We start from the raw sequence: 22036 nt of genomic DNA, 5'->3' as shown, positions 1-22036 counted from the left end.
TTCCAAAGAGCCTGAGTCCTTCCAGTTATTAATCAGCTGGGATTCGACACGCAACAGACAGCACAATCTTCATCTGAAACTCCAGTGTAATGCTAATAAAGACCCATGCCCACTAGTCTGCCGCATTCTTGCCCATTCTACTCCAATTACATGACATACATGTCACAAAATAAATCAAAAAAGTGTATTAGTGTTGCATCAGATGCTTGTCTTTCAATCAGAGCAAGATGGTGCGCTACTCGGCTCACCGTGACACTACATCATCTTTTACAGTGATTAACAGCTATGTCTGGCCAGACAAACTGCAGGATTTACGAGGCACATGCTGCTGCCATTATGTTCGCCAAAGTCCCCCACCAGCGTGGTTCCAAGCTGTGGTGGGAGCAGATTAAAATTTCTCGACACTTACTGCGGGTGAAGCTGTAATCTGAGTTTTACATAGTCTAACCTCGTAGTTGTATGTGTGTGGGCATGGGATTAAAATAATGGCTGGTGCAGATAAATCCTCCAGAGCCCTTAGGAAAAGTCAAGCACACTTTGAAGAAAAATGATGTGTTGCTGTGTGGCTCAATCCATCACAAATGAAAGCATTTAGCATCCCTATTATGGTCTGCCATTACGACAATGATAATACTATCCAATGAATAAATGCAATATTTTACAATAACAATCAAATGGGCAGACTCTGATCTCATTTTCAGCAATGCAGATGACCCTCACTTCAAATGGGCTTCCCCCAGTACTTATAAATCACAGAAACACAATAGTAGCATAAGCAGCCAAAATCAACCAGATGTAATCAAAACAACAATCTAAAGTAATTTTACATGAGATATAAAGAAGTAAAATAGAGGAATGTAGGTCACGGTACTAGACTGAGCAGTATGTGACAGATGTCAGCACAGGGTCAGCTTGAGGAAGAACAGACCACAATGACATCACTTAAAGAACATGTTGCACCAACCAGAGAATAATATCCAGGTCCACATCATCAAAGAAGTCAACACGCACAGATAGCACGCGATCGCCAGCCAGAGGACAATGCCCCAAGGCAGTTCCACATCAACTCCTCACAAAGTTCCTTCACAATTCTGGCATGTTAGACGTTAGTATAAAATAACGTATTCAGACTGGTTCCAATGTAAGAAATACATCTGCATGTTCAGCCAGCCTGAAAGAACAGCGGCGTGGGGACATTCCACCTACGCGTTCACAGCAGCAGCAAATAGAGTCCTGAGACACACAAAATAGAGTCAGCACACGTTAGGATCCAAAATCTGACAGACTCAAAAAAATTAAGAGTTTCGTAAATACGAGCTATCACTTTCAAATAAAAGATCTGAAGCTTCGTACTGGATGTAGCAGCCTTCGTTTGACTCTGTCTGTCGGCCATCGGGATGTTTCTGCTTTTCCTAAAATGTACATCACATGCCAAGAAATACAGAGTAAGACATTTTCCGGAAATCCACCTGCTAACTTGTTGAGCGAGAGGGATAACTAGCAATAAAATACATCAGTGAACACTAGTTATTACCACATGTGTGCGGATAGACTTACAATCATGAATACTTTGATATTGTTTTTCTAACAGAGATGTTAAATAACATGTGACATGTCCTTTAATGAAGCTAAAGGAGAGACTGTGGCGCCAAAACAGAAAGATTTAAACATTTTAAAAAATGGTTTTCAGACTCAGTGTGATATGATAATCGGTACAGCAAAACTTAATAATGGCTTTTCAAACAAGCAAAAGCTGGTTCTACATCCTAGAAATAAGACTAAGGGGAAAATAAAATAGATGCCGCCTGCATAGCATTCACATTTTAAATGCATTAACCTCGGTATATAATCCATTTGTGCTGATGGTCCAAGTTTCGTGTTTTTACCGAATACTGTTATTACTCACCGATTAATTCAATACACCAAAACGCAGTCATGCTGATTTGTACTTGGCTGGGAAAGACCCTTGGGAATACTGGGAGAGCCACATTTTCCCTGTAAAAACTGGGGTGGCATCAGGAAGGGCATCCAATAGAACATATGCCAAATCCACAATGGAAACACTCCATTTGGTTTAGATGAGGGGGATACCTGAGATTGTTCACAAAAGCACGGGTGGAATTTGCACGTTAAATTCCAGGAATTCAGTCTGATGATGTCAGCATCAGCCCCGTCACCACCCAATCTGTATCCAAAGCTCAATTTATTAGAAGTTCAAGAATCTGAACTCAGACCAGTTCGATATTGTCATTGATATGTTTAGATGTTTACATCCTTCCAGTTGGTGCTAGTTCCATGATAGAAACATTATAAATAGACCAACATGTTCACTATGACTATGTCGGTCAAAAACCTGTCCTATACTTACACATAGGCTCAATCACACGTTACACAGACTTATTATGAAGAGAACCCTGCATAAAGTTTGTGCCAAATCAACATGCAGATCCACATCAGATTTGCTTTGGCCATCGCTAAGCAAAACGAGAACAGCCAAAGGAAGAAAACTAATCAAAACAGAAGAATAGCAACATAAAGCGTTGCATATGCCTGGTGTATGGTTTTATAGTAGAGGTGAAATGAAGTCTGGAAATTAATCACCAATGATTGGTGCTTTATATGGTGTATTTGTATAGAGAAATGTGGAATGACCAGAAATGGTTTCAATCAGACAAGGCGTTCTTTAGTAATTCCACAAAAAATGAAAAGTTTATAGATGGACAGGGTAAAAACTTACTATAATTCACAGGGTGAAAAGTGTTTGCACACTTGCTGAAACAGTTTGTATTCCAACCAGTGGTGGGCACAGATAACCAAATAATTAACTTCGATAACAGATAATCAGATAACTGAAAAGTTATCTTTGATAAACCGACAAAAATGTATCAGAAGTTACAGATAACCATTAACCGATAAATTCCAGTATTGTCTCTGGTACATTTGCAACTACTAATAAACTGAATTTGAGTTATAACACCACGATCGCTTTTGGAAGCATCAAAAGCGATAAAAGACCCAAACAATGAACCCGCACTTCAATGTTTGAACATCCTGCCCCCTGCTGGAATCTCTTGTTTACTACACAGCTTACAGCACAGAAGCAAGCTAAGAGCAGCCACAAAGCCCAGCTCTCTACCAATCACAAGGCTCCAGTCAGGCGGAGGTCTTGGAAAATAAAGTCATGCTGACTTGTGGTTTGGTGTGAATACTGATAGAATAACTCCATTAATGTCAATTCTGTCAACTGTACAAAGTTAAAATATAACATGTATCTTTTAATGTTGAATAATGCACTAATTCTGAGGTTTTGTAACAAACACAGACAGATCACAAAGGATTCTGGGTAAAAGTGCCTCTGCTAAACACTGATTGGTTCAGTCATTCATTATGTAAAAACACGTTAATGTGACGTGTGTCGTGTGTTGGTGTTTACAGATAAATGTGCTTTTGTAAAATATTCCATTTTTTATTTGTAAAAACAGGCATTTTTACGCCCTGGAAGTGTCATCACAAAATGTTTTGCATGTGGAGAGAATGTGCGCATGTTTTATTACTGCCGTGTGCACGTTTTATGATGTAAAATGTGCACTCAATATTTTCTTGACACATAAATGTTGGCTTTACACTGTGCGAGTTTTGCCTCTTTTTCAGATGATTTTCATTCGTGCGAGAATTTTTTGGACCGAGTTTCAGGTTAATCGCACGTCCTGCATCGTGTAGTGTACATGGCGTAACAAGCTGCGTTTAACATCTCACGACCACCTCCTGATTGCCGACTGTATGGTCGAATGAAAATCAAACCTGTTTGATATTATTCTGGTCGGCCGTCGTAAGGGTATCCTGCTGCTGAAGAGCTACAAGCATCCAACCGCTCGCGCTTGTTGTGTGGGCCGCTGAAGAGGAGGTACTGCTGGCCCACCACCACCAGATGGCGCCCGGCTTGGAGTGCGGGCTTCAAGCACAAGAGGGCGCCGGAGCCACTGGGAGTGACAGCTGTCACTCATCCTCAGCACCAGCTGTCACTCATTCATCTCATCACCATCACCATAAAGGCCGGACTGCAACTCCACCTCCTCGCCGAGAAATCAGCTACCATTCAGGTAACTTTCTCTGCTGACTCAAAACATTGAGTTAATCTGAACTTCTTTGCAGCCATTTTCCTGGTGTGTCCTTATCTGTGGGATTGGCATTTGGTGTGATCTGCGACGTCTTCGCCTCACACCCCAAACCAGATAAGTGGTGAAACAGGAGCTGCACGAGTGTGTGATTGGAGGTGGAGGTGCTCCCTCCTAACTAAACACTGACTGGGATTACTGAGTGTGCGAACTCACACTCATCAGGACTGTCTCTGTTTCTGCCAGCAGTACCGGGTCTGACTGCTGAAGACAGCGGCCACCTGGGGCGCAGGGCTTGACGGCTCCGGTGTTCTTCAGCTCCGTTGGTGGTGGAAGCTGTGTGGGGATCCGGCTCTTCTCTCGCCAGGCGTCTTCTATCGTCGAGCCTGCCCACACGTCACCTGGTGTATGATTGACAGTCCACCATATTGTTATTGTCTGTACGTCGTCGTGCGATTCACAACATTAAATTGTTACTTTTGGCTTATCCATTGTCCGTTCATTAACGCCCCCTGTGGGTCCGTGTCACGACACTTTCACAACAGCACTGTGCATGTGTAAACACCGCAGAGCTGTCTTGTAATTTTTTTTTGTCGTTTTGTTTTTAAACTTTGATGTCTCCCATCGAGACTTTTTGTACATTAAGTTTGAAAAAACTTAACTTGTGATTAAAAATATCATACAGTGTCTGCTCAGCTTCAGGACGAATACTGCCATGAACTGCCATGAACACTACTGGCCAGTAGATGGCAGGAGAGGCCTTGAAAACTTGCCAAAACAAAATTCCAGATAATCCGTGCTGCTACATTTAAGATGTGGAATTTAACAAACGCAAATACAATAATGTCTATAAACCCAGAGAATTATTCATGAGAGTTTTAGGCACTAGAGTTTAATGCCGTTGTCCGTGGAGCCTGAACAGTGTGTCTGAAATGCATTTGTCCTGCTGTGAATGTACTGAGATTACCCTATCCTACCCATTATGCACTGCTGGGCACAGCATGTGCTCACTAAAACCTTAAAAATTAGCACATTACTTTAAAACTAAAACATATATCTGATATTTTTACTTTATAAAACTTCAGACATGACAGTAATATTATAACTTATCCAAAATTAGTTTGGTTAAAATTTGAACCATAAGTTAAAAATGTATGCCTCTGGATGACTTGGGTGATATTGCCAGAGTATCAGTATGGTGTTAAAGGAAATTATTTTTTATTTTTTTTTGTGACCAGTTCTACTTTGCCTGTAGAGGATAGAGTGGTTTCTCCTGGAAGCAGCTCTCTTCTGTTTGCAGAGGGTGGAACTATACATCTGTTAGGAAACTTTTAACAGGTAGGTGCTCAACTGATTTTAAATTTTAAAAATGTTTGCCGCTGTTTGGCTTTGTTTATTATGTTATTGGTCTAAAAGTTATTGGACAAAAATTTATCAGAAGATACTAGTCTGATAATGTTTTTTAAAGTTATCTAAAAAGATAATCCGATAATAAAAACATTATCTTTGTTAATTATCTGTTATCAGATTATTGGAACTGTGCCCACCACTGATTCCAACAGCATGTGATCTGCAGATCTGAACTCCAGATCCTGGAACAATGTGAACACAAGCCAAGAAACATGGCAATCAAAGACCTTTATGGTGCTGTGAGGCAAGAACCTTGGAAAAAAGATCCAATAAACCTATTAAAATTTAAAAATGATATTGTCCAAAGCTACATGGTGGCGAAGTTTGCTTGAGCCTTCATAGGATTCATGGTGTGTTTTTGTCTCTTTCCTGCAGTGTGGAGCTGGACTTCAAGCAGCAGGAGGACAAGCTGCAGCCACTTATGAAAAGGCTTTGTCCTGCAGAGGACTCCCATTTCACAGCCCTGCCTTACCCGCAGGAAGCCTTCACCTCCACCCCAAAACGCAAGTCTAAAGCTGAGTCCAAGAAGCACGGCCGTTGGAAATTTTGGTTCCTGTGAAAACAAAAGGACCATCCCCCTCCACAACCCTTGCATAGGAGATCTTCATTTGTGTTCTAATTCTTATTCCGTCTCCTTTTCTCTTCTCAAACACAGCATCCTGGCTATTAGTAGACCTGGTAACCAGCTGTAACGCAGACCTCGGGATACCGATCCCCTACTCAGAGATGTATGACGGAAAGCAAGTGTAGATTCTGTGGAAATCTCAAAATGTCATGCTTACCAAAAATGGATTTTGAGTTATTCTGAACTAATTTCTTCAAACAAGGTGTGAAATTACACCAGGAAATGGAGATCAGCAAGGTGAGAAGACGAATTTAATTTCCCTCTAATCTACAGCATTTGCATATATTTTCTAGCTAAAGCCTATGAGGTCCTCTTCTATGATCACGATTCATTATCTGTCGAATTTCTATTCACCATTTGGGAATTTCTTCCAAACCTCCAGGAGAGGTTGGCAATTCAACCACGATACTCTAAAGGTCGACAACAACTGCATATCACCATAATGGAAAGCACAAATAACACTGTTCAGGATACATTCTCTCAGAATTATTAACTATTTTGAAGACTGTCTAGTAGATGTAGATCATGGATTAACTATGATAGAAGAAAGAACACCTGAAGCAGACCGGCCGACGTACTATGGAATTCTATACTGACTTTCTATTCATCATCAAAATGTCTCCTTGATTCAACTGGCTTTGAAGCAAAGAATGAATAAATCACACCTATTTCATATTCACCTTTGCAAAGTTAGGCGTCAATGTACTTTTTCTATATAAATCTATATAAACGTTCACTTTAAGGTTTAGTGTAATATACATGAATTATTTCTTTCACGTCTAACTAAACTCATGGTACAATAAAATGATATCAACAAAAACAATAAATAAAAAATCCCAGAATTTTATCAACCAACTAAAATGCATTGGACTGAGAATGCAATTTGGTTCCATAAGTTTGGTACCATTGCACACTGTACCCACACCCACACCCACACACAAAACAAATCTACTGCGCTGTAAGCTGTCTGCAGGCATGAAGCGCTGTTAGGAGGAAGTTAGAATGAAAAGCTCGACTAATTTCTGACGTCTTTTTCGCTGCACTAAGGAAGTACACAGTCTTTTTTTTTTTGAAGTACACAAAGTTGGTGCACGGCATCGTGGATGACATCGTCGTCAGAATTTTTTGGACTCATATTTAAAGTTTCACCTCGTTGAATACAACCCCTGGCAAAAATTATGGAATCATCACCGGCCTCAGAGGATGTTCATTCAGTTGTTTAATTTGTAGAAAAAAAGCAGATCACAGACATGACACAAAACTAAAGTCATTTCAAATGGCAACTTTCTGGCTTTAAGAAACACTATAAGAAATCAAGAAAAAAGATTGTGGCAGTCAGTAACAGTTACTTTTTTAGACCAAGCAGAGGAAAAAAATATGGAATTACTCAATTCTGAGGAAAAAATTATGGAATCACCCTGTAAATTTTCATCCCCCAAATTAACACCTGCATCAAATTAGATCTGCTCATTGACATTGACCTATGCCATGACATTGACCCTATGTGTCTTTTTGCAAGGAATTTTTGCAGTTTTTGCTCTAAGGCAAGATGCATTATCATCTTGAAAAATGATTTCATCATCCCCAAACATCCTTTCAATTGTCCAAAATATCAACATAAACTTGTGCATTTATTGATGATGTAATGACAGCCATCTCCCCAGTGCCTTTACCTGACATGCAGCCCCATATCATCAATGACTGTGGAAATTTACATGTTCTCTTCAGGCAGTCATCTTTATAAATCTCATTGGAAAGGCACCAAACAAAAGTTCCAGCATCATCACCTTGCCCAATGCAGATCCGAGATTCATCACTGAATATGACTTTCATCCAGTCATCCACAGTCCACGATTGCTTTTCCTTAGCCCACTGTAACCTTGTTTTTTCTGTTTAGGTGTTAATGATGCCTTTCGTTTAGCTTTCTGTATGTAAATCCCATTTCCTTTAGGCGGTTTCTTACAGTTCGGTCACAGACGTTGACTCCAGTTTCCTCCCATTCATTCCTCATTTGTTTTGTTGTACATTTTTCGATTTTGAGACATATTGCTTTAAGTTTTCTGTCTTGACGCTTTGATGTCTTCCTTGGTCTACCAGTATGTTTGCCTTTAACAACCTTCCCATGTTGTTTGTATTTGGTCCAGAGTTTAGACAAAGCTGACTGTGAACAACCAACATCTTTTGCAACATTGCGTGATGATTTACTCTCTTTTAAGAGTTTGATAATCCTCTCCTTTGTTTCAATTGACATCTCTCGTGTTGGAGCCATGATTCATGTCAGTCCACTTGGTGCAACAGCTCTCCAAGGTGTGTTCACTCCTTTTTAGATGCAGACTAACGAGCAGATCTGATATGATGCAGGTGTTAGTTTTGGGGATGAAAATTTACAGGGTGATTCCATAATTTTTTCTTAGAATTGAGTGATTCCATCTTTTTTTCGTCTGCTTGGTCTAAAAAAGTAACCGTTACTGACTGCCACAATCTTTTTTCTTGATTTCTTATAGTGTATCTTAAAGCCAGAAAGTTGCCATTTGAAATGACTTTAGTTTTGTGTCATGTCTGTGATCTGCTTTTTTTCTACAAAATTAAACAACTGAATGAACATCCTCCGAGGCCGGTGATTCCATAATTTTTGCCAGGGGTTGTAGTATGTTCCAGCTTTCACCTAATGAAATATTAGTACCATTAAACTCATAAACATTCATTATTTTGATATATATATTGCCGTCGTTAAGTGTGACTTTCACTTGTGCAATGCCATGGGGCTAAAAACTAAACCCCAAAAACATGCTCTGGTGCATGTGTTGAGTATGTATTGCAAAAGGCTTGGGATATGTGTTACAAAATTGCCAGTGGTTCCACAAAGGAAGGAATTAAATCATCATAGAAATCTGATGAGGTTTCAAGTTATGGGGAGGAAAAAAGATAAGCTTGTAGTTTTCAAGTAAATGAAACCCTCAGATTGGCAAAATGAAAAAGCATAGCCATCTGGCAGTAATAAAATGAAAAGGCAGATATTGCATGCATGTCTTCTCCCTCTTGCACATCACTGCATTTTGAGCTCAATCATATAGAAACTCAGCTGCTCCACATTTTTCAACACAGGTTATCTAAAACACTTCCGCTGCTGTTTAAATGTAGTATTCCATACGATAATGGCAGGGATCCTTAATAACAATCATTAAGCAATTGGACAAATTAGATTTCAGTGCTTCCATCTTAGGTTAGACCAGGGGTGGGCAATCATGTGCCATAAAGGGCCGAGACACTGCAGGTTTTCCATGCAACCAATCGCCTCAGCAGGTGATTTCATTAAAGATCAGGTGTTTCAGCAGGTGATTTCATTGACAACCAGGTGTTTATGTTCAGAGCAGAAGCTCATCAGCAACCCACCTGCTGAGGTGATTGGTTACTCGGAAAACCTGCAGTGTCTCGGCCCTCGACGCCCACCCCTGGGTTAGACTAATCCTCAGGCGGGGTTTTTTTAAGCACTTCATTAACATAATTAACAGAGTACCTTTCTTCTTTTTTTTCAGGAATCATGGTGAGCAAGGAAGGTGGCAAATGCATGCTCACCAACTCAGAGTCTGACTCGGAGGCGGCACCTTTACCCTCCGCCTCGCTAGCACTGGAGGTAAACTATTCCCTGGAAGCTAGTCGGCAGGTGAGGAAGCGAAACAAAGCCCTGCAAGTACGTTTCAAGGATATCTGTGAGGCGCAGAATGAGCAACGGGAGGCGGAGCTGCAGGCAGCAGGAAAGGCTGGCAAGCCCATCTCATACAAAGTGGCATATCGCAAGTACATGACCGTCCCTGCTCGCCGATCCATCCCAAATGTCACAAAGAGCACGGGGTCCAGACGTCACCTGACCTGAAGAAACACTACCAGACCTTTCCATTTGAGCGCAAGAAAGGCCACACCTTTAAACATGTGGCAACTGTGGAAACTTACAAAGGTCAGAATAATGGCTTTGTCATGGAAGTGAAGCAGTCCAAGGATGCGCAGGGCGGAGAGGAGGATGAGGGAGCCTGCAGGGGGAGTGGAGTCCGGCGGATCAGGGCTCTCTATACTAATGAATGCATAGCCACAGTGGAGCAGCACACTGCACCCGATGGCCTGTGCTCTGACACTCTGCTGCTCACTTGCTCTGCGGACACAGACTGCCTTGCAGACACAGGGAAAGCCGAGCCGGAGCACAGGCCGAGTACCAGCTCTGCAGTGTCCCGTCCAAAGCCAGGACCGGATTACAATACGGGGAGGTCGACACAGACCACTCGGCTAAGAGGCAGCTCCTGAATCTGGAGGAGGGCTCGTCCCAAACCCTGCCGGACAGGGCCTCCAAGGTTACAGGCCCCATTGCTTGGAACTCACTCACGCAGGTGGAGTGCCTGGACAGTCCGTCTGTGCGGAGCAAGCGGAAGAAAGGCCTGCAGCTGAACGGGCTGCAGAGTGACACCCTACCACGATCCGGCGGGGGCTGCACAACGCAGGCACAGTGCCACACAGGACAGTTATCTGCCCAGTCTCCGCGGGGCATGGAGGAGCTTCTGTCACCCTTCAGGGGCGGCAATGCTCAGTGGGCACCACCTGACGCGACGCAGGAAGCCTGCAAGCAAATAGTGCCTATGCATCAGGATGGGGATGTTAAAGCACAGCTCCAGGCCATGGAAAACTTAATCAGCTCCAGTCAAGAGACCATCAAGGTGTTGCTGGGAGTCATACAGGAACTGGAAAAGGGGGAGGCGCACAGAGAAGGGTAAGTCGCTCTATTTTGATCTCTGCTTAAAAAAAAAAAAAAAAATCAACTGCACATTGATAGCAATGAACTGTAACAGCGCAAAAATGTTGCATTGCCCTAATATGCAAAAACAAACATCAGAGACAACATGAGCAGGACAAGTGACATCTTGATGGTTGCATGTGTTTAGTCCAAAAAGGTTGCACGTGACAGCGGCTCGACTGAGCATAAATTGTTGAAAACACTGTTCAAAAAACATGCCAGCATGTGGATACAGGATGAAGTCAATAACACCTGCATGTGTTGCGCAGTAGTGTTTTGTGCAGATCTGCCATCAGATATCATAGCAGAGCTGCAACAGATGTACTGTAACAATTATGTGGTCTGAGTGGCTTCATGACCCGTGATGTCAAACACTGCCTGCAGATGTGCCCTTTCATCAAAAAGCAAGTGGATATTAAATATCCAGATAGATGTGAGTCCATCCAGCCCGCATGAACAGCACAATAACCAATTACCACGTACATCTCCAAATTAAAAAAGGGATGAACTGAGGTTGATCAAAATTTGTTGAAGCATGAACACATTTAAGTAAGTTTGTTTTGCTTAATGAATATAATATATAATTGCCTGCCATCTGCTGGACATGTCTGGGAATGCTGCAGGGAATAACGTTATCATCACATGCATGGTGGAAATTAGGAGCAGGTCCGGATGAAGTTACATGCAACTTAAAATTAATTTGTCAGATTGTTCTGTTTCTGGTGGCCCCAAGGCCACTGCTGCTTGATTTTAATGGTGCAGTTTATTGTGTCTGAGTAATGACTGATGTTCCTTGTGGACAGCACTTTGAGGTGAGGTGCGTCATGCGTTTAGTGCTATACAAATGAACTGAATAGACAGCATGAATGTTAACAGTATGAGCAAGTTAATTTAGCAATAAATTTAAAATACGAGGGCTGTCCGTAAAGTATAGGTCCTTTTATTTTTTTCAAAAACTATATGGATTTCATTCATATGTTTTTACGTCAGACATGCTTGAACCCTCGTGCGCATGCGTGAGTTTTTCCATGCCTGTCGGTGACGTCATTCGCCTGTGAGCACTCCTTGTGGGAGGAGTCGTCCAGCCCCTCGTCGGAATTCCTTTGTCTGAGAAGTTGCTGAGAGACTGGCGCTTTGTTTGATCAAAATTTTTTCTAAACCTGTGAGACACATCGAAGTGGACATGGTTCGAAAAATTAAGCTGGTTTTCAGTGAAAATTTTAACAGCTGATGAGAGATTTTGAGGTGATTCTGTCGCTTTAAGGACTTTTCACGGCGCGAGACGTCGCGCTGCGCTCTCAGGCAGCGTCATCAGCCTGTTTCAAGCTTAAAACCTCCACATTTCAGGCTCTATTGATCCAGGACGTCGTGAGAGAACAGAGACGTTTCAGAAGAAGTCGGTTTCAGCATTTTATCCGGATATTCCACTGTTAAAGGAGATTTTTTTAATGAAAGACGTGCGGACGGGTCCGCGCGTCGGGACGCAGCCGACGCGGCGCGGCGGCACAGGAAAAACACCTCCGTGTTGATAACCACTTGTTAAAATCCAGTTGGCTTTTGATGGCTTTCAGTGGAGTGAGTATATGAGAAATTGTTTATCAGCTGGACATGTTCCAACTTGTCCTCAAGGCTTCCAACAGAGGTGTTTTTCCTGTGACGGAGCGTCGCGGCGGCTGCGAGACGACGCTGCAATCCGCCCGCACGTCTTTCATTAAAAAATCTCCTTTAACAGTGGAATATCCGGATAAAATGCTGAAACCGACTTCTTCTGAAACTTCTCTGTTCTCTCACAACGTCCTGGATCAACAGAGCCTGAAATGTGGAGGTTTTAAGCTTGAAACAGGCTGGAGGACCTATACTTTACGGACAGACCTCGTATATTCCTAATTAAAAAAAAAAGACAAAATCAATGATTTTGAAAATTAAATATATCAAGGACATCTCCATGTTTTGCCAAACCGGACACGTAACTCTGTTTTTTTTTTTTGTTTTGTTTTTTTTAATCCAGCTGTTTCATCTAGTGTCATGATTATCTTGTGAATCTGAGGCCTTCGAAAAAGCTTTGGTCTGTGAAAAAGCCATTTGCTGTCAAATAGATACAGACTACATACAAAAAGGGCTCCAGATAGCATCTATCCTGCTGAAATAGAGGCTTGTCTGTCCAAACAGTTGAAGCAAACAAAATGGCCAATTTGTTCAACGAATTGCTGGGACTCAGGACTCAGATGCTTATCTGCTTTGACTAGCAATGTGGTCAGGTACATACAGATAAAATCCACAAAACCTCAGTAACCTGGAACCCACAACTTGTAGGAAAAACAAAACAAGACCCTTTGTAGGAATATGACAAAGGCAACTTCCAGTTCAACAAGAATCATGAAAGATAAGGAAGTCACACATGAATTTAAAAGAAGCCCGGCTCCTCACTACACAATGATATATTACAAATGCACATTTTGCCCAGATTGTACAGAAATGCAAGTCTTATAAACCAGGTAAAAACCATCGGCTTTCCAAACATGTATCTTGCTGAGATGAGCCCTAATATGTAGCATTCTGAGCATGTTTAAAAAATCTGCAATGTGGCCTCTGCCATATTTCATGTATGACATCACAGCACGCGTTCCCTAACCCCTTGGTCACATTAGCTGCAAGAAAAGATGCAAAGTGACCAGTTGCCATCCAATTAAGAGTAGACGCTTTGCAGAGACAAGTGGTTGCTAAGCTGCCAGCACTCATTTGTAGCCATCCGGTGGGAGGACATGCTCAAAGACTGTGTGTGAGGAGGAAATGCATGTTTCTGTTGTTGAAACTCCAAATAAGAGCAGCAAAAGAATGTTAGAACAAAACTAAAGCTGTGCTCCTTTAAATTACCTGACACGCATGGTGCTCAGTGTCCACGTAGTGTTGAAGTGACCATAGGGTGCCAAAATAAAAAAATACATACATAAATAAATAAAAAGCACTGTACTCGAATTCTTACAACGATGTATCCATGGTTTGATTAATTTGTGTGCATGAAGTAAATGCTGTAATAATTTGCATCGCACACGTTGCCACTGGAAACAGAGAGGTGTCTCGTGCACCTTTTTTCTTACAAAACAAAATCTACTCTGTGCTCAATAAATGTTTTTCCATGTTTGTTACTGTCCACATAAAAATCTGCTATTAATGTTTCTCACACAGGGTGTTCTTTTATATCTCAAGACTGTGTGCACTTAGCAAGCATGTGCACATGAAGTAATCAAAACTGGGACATAGGTGTATCTTTTGCACACGCAGCAGTGTTTTTTTTTCAGTTCTTTCTCACAACATCAGATACAGATGGTAGAATGTGTAAGCCCTGCTCACGCGCAAACCGTAATGTGTGTGCTTTGTTCAGCAGTCCAACTGAAATACGTTTCTGCATTGTGTTGATACAGTGTGTCGTTACGTTGATAAGGCACGAGCTGCGTCATGGTGAAAATCTGTAACATGCCACACAGCCAAAATATATTCTATGAAATGTGGCAGATGTAGGTTAATAATGTTTTGCAGTATGCAATCAGAATTTTTATTCAAATTTCACAAACACCATGTACTGAGGACATCGCCTCACATTCATTAAAAAGCAAAGTAAACCAAAAGTCCATACAGTGATTCTAAACTGAACAAACAGCCTAACTAAACCTATATTCTTTCATAAACATTCATCTTCTAACTATAGACATATCCAAACCTGGACTTTTAGCAAGCCAAGCACAAACTGTAATGCTGCTTTAGTCACACAACATTAGTTTCATTCTCCCCTTACATAAATGTCAGTGACACAACAAATAGCTGAGCCCACAGGCTATAGGTGAAAAGAGAGAGGTAATTACATTTCATATATAAGTGCTTATATTGTATATAACAACTATTTTCATGGAAAGAGATCCAACACGTGCACATGAATCACAATATGCGCTCATGATGTCACAAACAACTGAAAACGAGGCTTTAAATGGACAAAATCAAAAATACTGGGAGATACAGGACAAGGTGCAAGTTTTGAATACCCTTCAAATGCGATGTTTGATGAACTGTTCTGTTTTTGAGTGGTTCAAAGTGAACTTGAAACTACAAAACATTTGAATCAACAAAGTCAAATGTGCAATTTTCTATTTCGTCTAAAAAAGCTCAGCAATTTTCAAGAGAAAAACTTCAAACACACACATACACACACACACACACACACACATACATACATACTGAGACGTTCCAACATGGCAACAATCCAAAACACAAGGCCAAGTTGACCTGTCATTGGCTACAACACAATAAAGTGAAGGTTCTGGAGTGGTCATCTCAGTCTCCTGACCTCAATATTGTTGAGCCACTCTGAGGAGATCTCAAACATTCAGTTCATGCAAGATAGTCCAGGAATTTACAGGAACTGGAGGTTTTTTTTTTTCCAAGAAGAACTGGCAGCTTTACCATCAGAGAAAATAAAGAGCCTCATCCACAACTACTACAAAAGACTCCAAACTGTCATTGATGTTAAAAACTGGGTTATGGAAATCAGGGTCATTTGGGTAGTTTCTGTTGTCATTATGATTTATCAAGAGTAAACGCAGTTGTTTGACAATAAATGGCTTCATACAACCACTAACCATGACTGAAAAAAAGTTTTGTGTTATCATTCACATTCTCTGAAACATGGCCAAAAAAATAAAAATAAAAAATGAAATTCTACCAGGGTATATAAACTTATGAGCATAACTGTATTCCAAAATGAAGTAAATTAATTTTTCCCCTCAAAATTTTACTCACATCACCCCATAAAGACAACATGAAAAAAGTTAGAAATTTTTGCAAATTTATTCGAAAGAAAACTAAGAAATCACATGTACTTGTATTCACACACTTTGCTCAATACTTTGTTGATGCACCTTTGGTAGCAATTACAGCCTCAGGTCTTCCTTTATATGATGCCACAAGCATGGGGCACCTATTTTGGATCAGTTTTATCCATTCCCCTTTGCAGCACCTCAAGCTCCATCAGGTTGGATGGGGACTGTCGGTGAACAGCCATTTTCAGATCTCTGCAGAGATGTTCAGTCGGATTCAGGTCTGGGCTCTGGCTGGACCACTCAAGGACATTCACAGAGTTGTCCTGAAGCCACTCCATTGATATCTTGACTGTGTGTTAGGGACATTGTCCTGCTGAAAGATGAACCGTCACCCCAGTGTGAGGTCAAGAGCACTCTGGAGCAGGTTTTCATCCAGGATGTCTCTGTACATTGCTGCATCTTCTTCCTCAATCTTGACTAGTCTCCCAGTTCCTGCTGCATAAAAACATCCCCACAGCATGATGCTGCCACCACCATGCTTCATTGTAGGGACGGTGCCCGGTTCCCTCCCAACATGACTCCTGGCATTCACACCAAAGAGTTCAATCTTTGTCTCATCAGACCAGAGAATTTTGTTTCTCATGGTCTGAGAGTCCTTCAGGTGCCTTTTGGTAAACTCCAGGTGGGCTGCCATGTGCCTTTACTAACAAGTGGCTTTCATCTGGCCACTCTATTGCGTGTAGAATTTTGCAGTGGGATACCAATATTGTGTGTGGAATTTTGAGGGAAAAAAAAAAGAATTTAGTCAATTTTGGAATAAGGCTGTAACATAAGAAATGTGGAAAAAGTGAAGTGCTGTGAATACTTTCCAGATGCACTGTATATACAGTATATAGCAATAGGTCTTGCCTGCCCTCACTTTTGCAACTACAATTGTTAATATTTTTCTGTCTTGCTAGAGGTCTTGAAGGTGTAGTTGATCAGGAGACCTCTAGCATTTTGCCACTTTTAAATCAACATTACATTTAAGAGATCCTGTCATCTGGACAAACTAACGGACATCTAGGAGATATCTACAAACTTGGCTTCTTTGCGTGTACTGCGTCATGCACAACAAAAGATTTGCATCGTATCACTGCATTGCAGGAGATGAGCTTAAAGAATCTATGAAGTTTTATTACTGACATGTCATCCATAGAAGTGACAAACGTTTCTTACATCATGAACATACTTCTCTATCAGAGTCAAATAACTCATGTGAAATATTCACATGGGTGTAAACCTGTGCCAAATCCCAGTCTGTACTGGATCTGCTGTGGCAACTCTCAACAAATGGGGGCAGCCCGAAAGACAAAAATAACATGTGTGAACATAAGTTCTGTCAGTTTTGTTCACATCGATACATTTTTCACTGCACTTCTTTTTCTTTGCAAGACATCCCCTCCAGCATCTTTCCCATGAATATCACATTTTGACAATGCAGATTCAGGTGTCTTCACACTCAAAAAATGTAAAAGTCTCAGTGGTGGTGAACATGCATTGATTAACACTAATTAAATTATGCTGCTTTACCTCAGACACTGTGTGCTGCATTATTGCAGCTGTCCCTCTCAAGGATGTGCCAATATACAAATTAACAATACTGTGTCAAAAAACACAATGAATGCTGCTTGTCAAAACTACATGCATGTTGTGCTACTCCATACATACGTTGCCTCTTCACATGCAGCTAGCGGGGCTGCATAGCCACATTCAGTAGTTTGTGCTACTGCTTGTTTGTTTTGGTGATACATTACATGATCACAAAGGCTTAGTCCAAAATCACTGCAACACGTGCTTGTTAAAAAAAAACAAAAAAAAACACATTCCATGTGATTAGCAGGGTAAGTACAGGATTAATCAGTCTGAGTCATTCAGTGAGTGAGTCCATGAGTGGGTGCACAAAATTTCCATACAGCATGTCACTCCATAAAAAAGGAGCAGTGAACCTCCTATTTCGGGCCGTGCTATCATCTTTTAACATGCACAAAGAATATAAATTTAGACAGGCTCATCAAGTTGTTTGTGAAGGCTTTCTTCTCTCATTGCAGCCTCGATGACCACTGAAGCTACTGTGGCTGCAAAAGGACCTTAAGCAGCTTATCTCAAGAATTTATAGTACACAGTCTAAAGTGAAGTAACGTCACAACTTAAGTCATCTTGATTATTGTTGTTGGAATAGTTCCCATCTATTTTAAAACCAAGAATGGCTTGTGCTGAGGATGATACACTGAAGATGATGGAATGTTTTGTTTTGGATACATAACCTACTCAAGTATGACTTAGCACACAGACAAGACCATTTTATTTACAGTATTTGGCATATCTCATAAGTCAATGAGTACACATAAGTGCTTTTGATTAATACTAATGTTTAATATTAACTTAAAACCTAACAATAAAAAAAAACTGCAACACCCCACCTGCACAACTATTCCACACATTAAACTGGACTGTTTTGGAATAAAGAAGAACTTCCACATATTACAAAGAATACAGTCTGTACAATGCAGGGAGTAAATGAATAATTCAATAACAAATGGGTCCATCCCCTGCAATTTGTTAACACAATAGCTCAAAAGTAATGAATTCTGTCACTTTGTAATCTCCAAATTAAAAGACTATACGAGGTCTGTCAATAAAGTATAAGGTCCTTTGCACAATTTCCTGTTTATTTTTTTTATTTATTTTTTCTTAAATTGTGTCGGCAGCATGGTTAGAGGGTCACCCCTTTCAGTTTGGTCTGCTTGAGGTTTCTTCCTCATGTCATCAGAGAGAGTTTTTCCTTACCGCTGTCACCTGTGTGCTTGCTCTGGGGGTTGGTAAGGTTAGACCTTACTTGTGTGAAGCACCTTGAGGCAACTTTGTTGTGATTTGGTGCTATATAAATGAAAATAAATTGAAATTGAAACAATAGTTTAGGGTGTTTCCACACTGCCTCTGTTTGGTTTGGACTTAGAGACATATATGTGTGTGTGATGTGTGTGTGTATATATATATATATATATATATATATATATATTATATATATATATATATAGCTCATGGTTTTTCATGGTTTTGTTCGTTTCCAGTGTGAAATGGGCTTTATTCCCTGTCAGCTGCACCGTAAATCATTAAAACATCTGAATGGGTAAAATATGGAATTAAAAGTAGCACCAAATTTAAACTTTTGTCAACAACTCATTTGTGTTGGGATCCCTACCCCTAGCCTGTGTCTGCAATATACGTATAAGGACTGATGCTTCATTTGGGCCAAACATGGTTTTCCCAGTGAGGCGTAATCAAATACCAAATTGCAGGTTACCCGCGAATACTTCTCGGCACATGTTGATGATTCAGACTTTCAGTCAGTTACAGACCATTCTTATGTAGCAGACCAGATTAGCTCCCTGCCACAAGACCATACTCGGATATGGACTTTTGTAGACCAAAGTATAATAGTTAGTCTCTTCGATGTGCCCTTGTTTTGCACTTGGGGTCACCACAGCAAATCTGAGGTGGCTCTGCATGTTGAATTGGCACCATTTTGACACCACATGCTTTTCCTGACGCAACTCCACCTTACATGGAGAAATGTGCCAGGGGTGGCGTTCGAACCGGGAACCTTCCACACTGAAACCAAGTGCACTAACCACTTGGCCGAACACCAAAGTACGAGGGCTGTCAATAAAGTATAGGTCCTTTTTATTTTTTTCAAAAACTATATGAATTTCATTCATATGTTTTTACGTCAGACATGCTTGAACCCTCGTGCGCATGCGTGAGTTTTTCCACGCCTGTCGGTGACGTCATTCGCCTGTGAGCACTCCTTGTGGGAGGAGTCGTCCAGCCCCTCGTCGGAATTCCTTTGTCTGAGAAGTTGCTGAGAGACTGGCGCTTTGTTTGATCAAAATTTTTTCTAAACCTGTGAGACACATCGAAGTGGACACGGTTCGAAAAATTAAGCTGGTTTTCGGTGAAAATTTTAATGGCTGATGAGAGATTTTGAGGTGATACTGTCGCTTCCCACGGTGCGAGACGTCACACAGCCGGCGCGGTGCGGTGGCACAGGAAAAACACCTCCGTGTTGATAACCATTTGTAAAATCCAGGCGGCTTTTGATGGCTTTCAGTGGAGTGAGTATATGAGAAATTGTTTAACAGCTGGACATGTTCCAACTTGTCCTTAAGGCTTCCAACGGAGGTGTTTTCCTGTGGCGGGGCGTCGCGGCGGCTGCGAGCCGACGCTGCAATCCGTCCGCACGTCTTTCATTAAAAAATCTCCTTTAACAGTGGAATATCCGGATAAAATGCTTAAACCGACTTCTTCTGAAACTTCTCTGTCCTCTCACGACGTCCTGGATCAATAGAGCCTGAAATGTGGAGGTTTTCAGCTTGAAACAGGCTGACGACGGCGCCTGAGCGCTGCGCGACGTCTCGCACCATTGGTTAGTCCTTAAAGCGACAGTATCACCTCAAAATCTCTCATCATTAAAATTTTCACAGAAAACCAGCTTAATTTTTCTAACCGTGTCCACTTCGATGTGCCTTACAGGTTTAGAAAAAATTTTGATCAAACAAAGCGCCAGTCTGTCAGCAACTTCTCAGACAAAGGAATTCCGACGAGGGGCTGGACGACTCCTCCCACAAGGAGTGCTCACAGGCGGATGACGTCACCGACAGGCGTGGAAAAACTCACGCATGTGCACGAGGGTTCAAGCATGTCTGACGTAAAAACATATGAATGAAATCCATATAGTTTTTGAAAAAATAAAAAAAAAGGACCTATACTTTATTGACAGCCCTCGTATAATGATGATAAACAGATTAAACATGCCTGGGTTTGTTGCAGTGACTAATCTTACAGGGCCATCCCACTGGGCGCCATTCTACTACGATCCAAACAAGTGCAAAAAACGGGATGAAACTGCTTAATCTGAGTAGCCTCCTAACAGAGCTGTTTTATAAAGTGCAGACCTGGCATCCGGCTGGCTTATAAAGTGCAGACCTGGCAACTCGCCCGAAAACAAAAGAAAGACGCTGTGCCCTTGGCCAGACATAATCAAAACCCAAAACCATTCCTGCTTTGACTTCAAAGTTTTATCCCAATCAAGCACGATCAAACATGTTTCAAACTGAAGTCACAATGAATACCCCATTTAAAGACGTTTGGACATGATTGAAGTCATTGAGACTATGAATACCTCAGGATGAAATTTTTGAAAATTTCAAATCTGGTGATAATGATGGCCTTAACTACTATGTATACCAAGTTTGTTCAAGATTGACAAAGATGGATCGAGAAGTTACGATGATGTTCCAAAACACGCTCCGATTTGCTATTTGGGAATAAACGGGTAAGAACAGTGCTCTGTGACATAGCCCTGTTATCACATGCATTGTGGAGGAGCAGGTGCTACTTTAGGTCATCAACGTAAGTGCAACTGAAGTGACATGTAGCATGTAATAACCATGTTTATCAGCTTCTTTCATTTCCTTTTTTCAATTCTCTGGTGGCTACCAAGGCCATTGCTGCTCATTTTTAATGCATTTAGTGTTTAAATGTGCCAGAGTAATGTTACACTTTGAGTTGACTTATGTTAAGAATTTGGTGCTATACAGTATAAATAAAGCGAATGCAGTGGTGGGGTAATCAACTAACAGCTAACTAGGAAAGCTGACCTTTTCATTTTCAGCTGCCTTTGAAAGTCATTAGATTCCACTACATTTAGCTCTGCAATATCATCTAATTTAAAAACAACAACACAAAAAATTTAATGGGTTAAAAGTTTGAAAAAACTAAAATCATATGTGTTTGTTGAATATAAACTACTGATTCATTTCATTTGTTCCTTTATTTTTATATGTAAAAATATATATGCATATATGCAGCTTCTCTCCCCCTGCCATCCCCTCATTACCCCATCCCCGTAGAGACGGTGCCTGCTCCCAGACTACCAATAACCAGCAAAAATCTATTTAAGCATAAAAATTCAAAAAGAAAAAATAATATAGCACCTTCAACTGCACCACAGACTAAAACAGTTAAATGTGGTCTATTAAACATTAGGTCTCTCTCTTCTAAGTCCCTGTTGGTAAATGATATAATAATTGATCAACATATTGATTTATTCTGCCTTACAGAAACCTGGTTACAGCAGAATGAATATGTTAGTTTAAATGAGTCAACACCCCCGAGTCACACTAACTGTCAGAATGCTCGAAGCACAGGCCGGGGCGGAGGATTAGCAGCAATCTTCCATACCAGCTTATTA

The 22036-nt window shown here is 41.0% G+C and overlaps 3 protein-coding genes across 4 annotated transcripts in view; 2 read left to right on the top strand and 1 right to left on the bottom strand.

Annotated features, from left to right (window-relative positions):
* LOC117530814 (inhibitory synaptic factor 2A) overlaps window positions 1–6712 on the top strand; it is a 101010-nt gene extending 94298 nt beyond the window's left edge. For both annotated transcript variants that reach the window (XM_034193751.1, XM_034193750.1), the window contains exons 4-5: window positions 5901–6387; window positions 6533–6712. In XM_034193751.1, the coding sequence (XP_034049642.1) occupies window positions 5901–6084 (184 nt within the window). In that variant the 3' untranslated portion in view covers window positions 6085–6387; window positions 6533–6712. The remainder of the gene's footprint in view (window positions 1–5900; window positions 6388–6532) is intronic.
* The window catches only part of dock1 (dedicator of cytokinesis 1), an 815700-nt gene that overhangs the window by 396614 nt on the left and 397050 nt on the right, over window positions 1–22036 (bottom strand).
* The window catches only part of LOC117530815 (inhibitory synaptic factor 2A-like), a 53256-nt gene continuing 40909 nt past the window's right edge, over window positions 9690–22036 (top strand). The window contains 3 exon segments of the mRNA XM_034193752.1: window positions 9690–10001; window positions 10004–10333; window positions 10336–10906. Of these exon segments, the coding sequence (XP_034049643.1) occupies window positions 9692–10001; window positions 10004–10333; window positions 10336–10906 (1211 nt within the window). The 5' untranslated portion in view covers window positions 9690–9691.

Source organism: Thalassophryne amazonica, chromosome 18 (genome assembly GCF_902500255.1).
Source record: "Thalassophryne amazonica chromosome 18, fThaAma1.1, whole genome shotgun sequence".
Taxonomy (NCBI): Eukaryota; Metazoa; Chordata; class Actinopteri; order Batrachoidiformes; family Batrachoididae; genus Thalassophryne; species Thalassophryne amazonica.
This window is presented reverse-complemented; position numbering and strand designations above follow the sequence as displayed.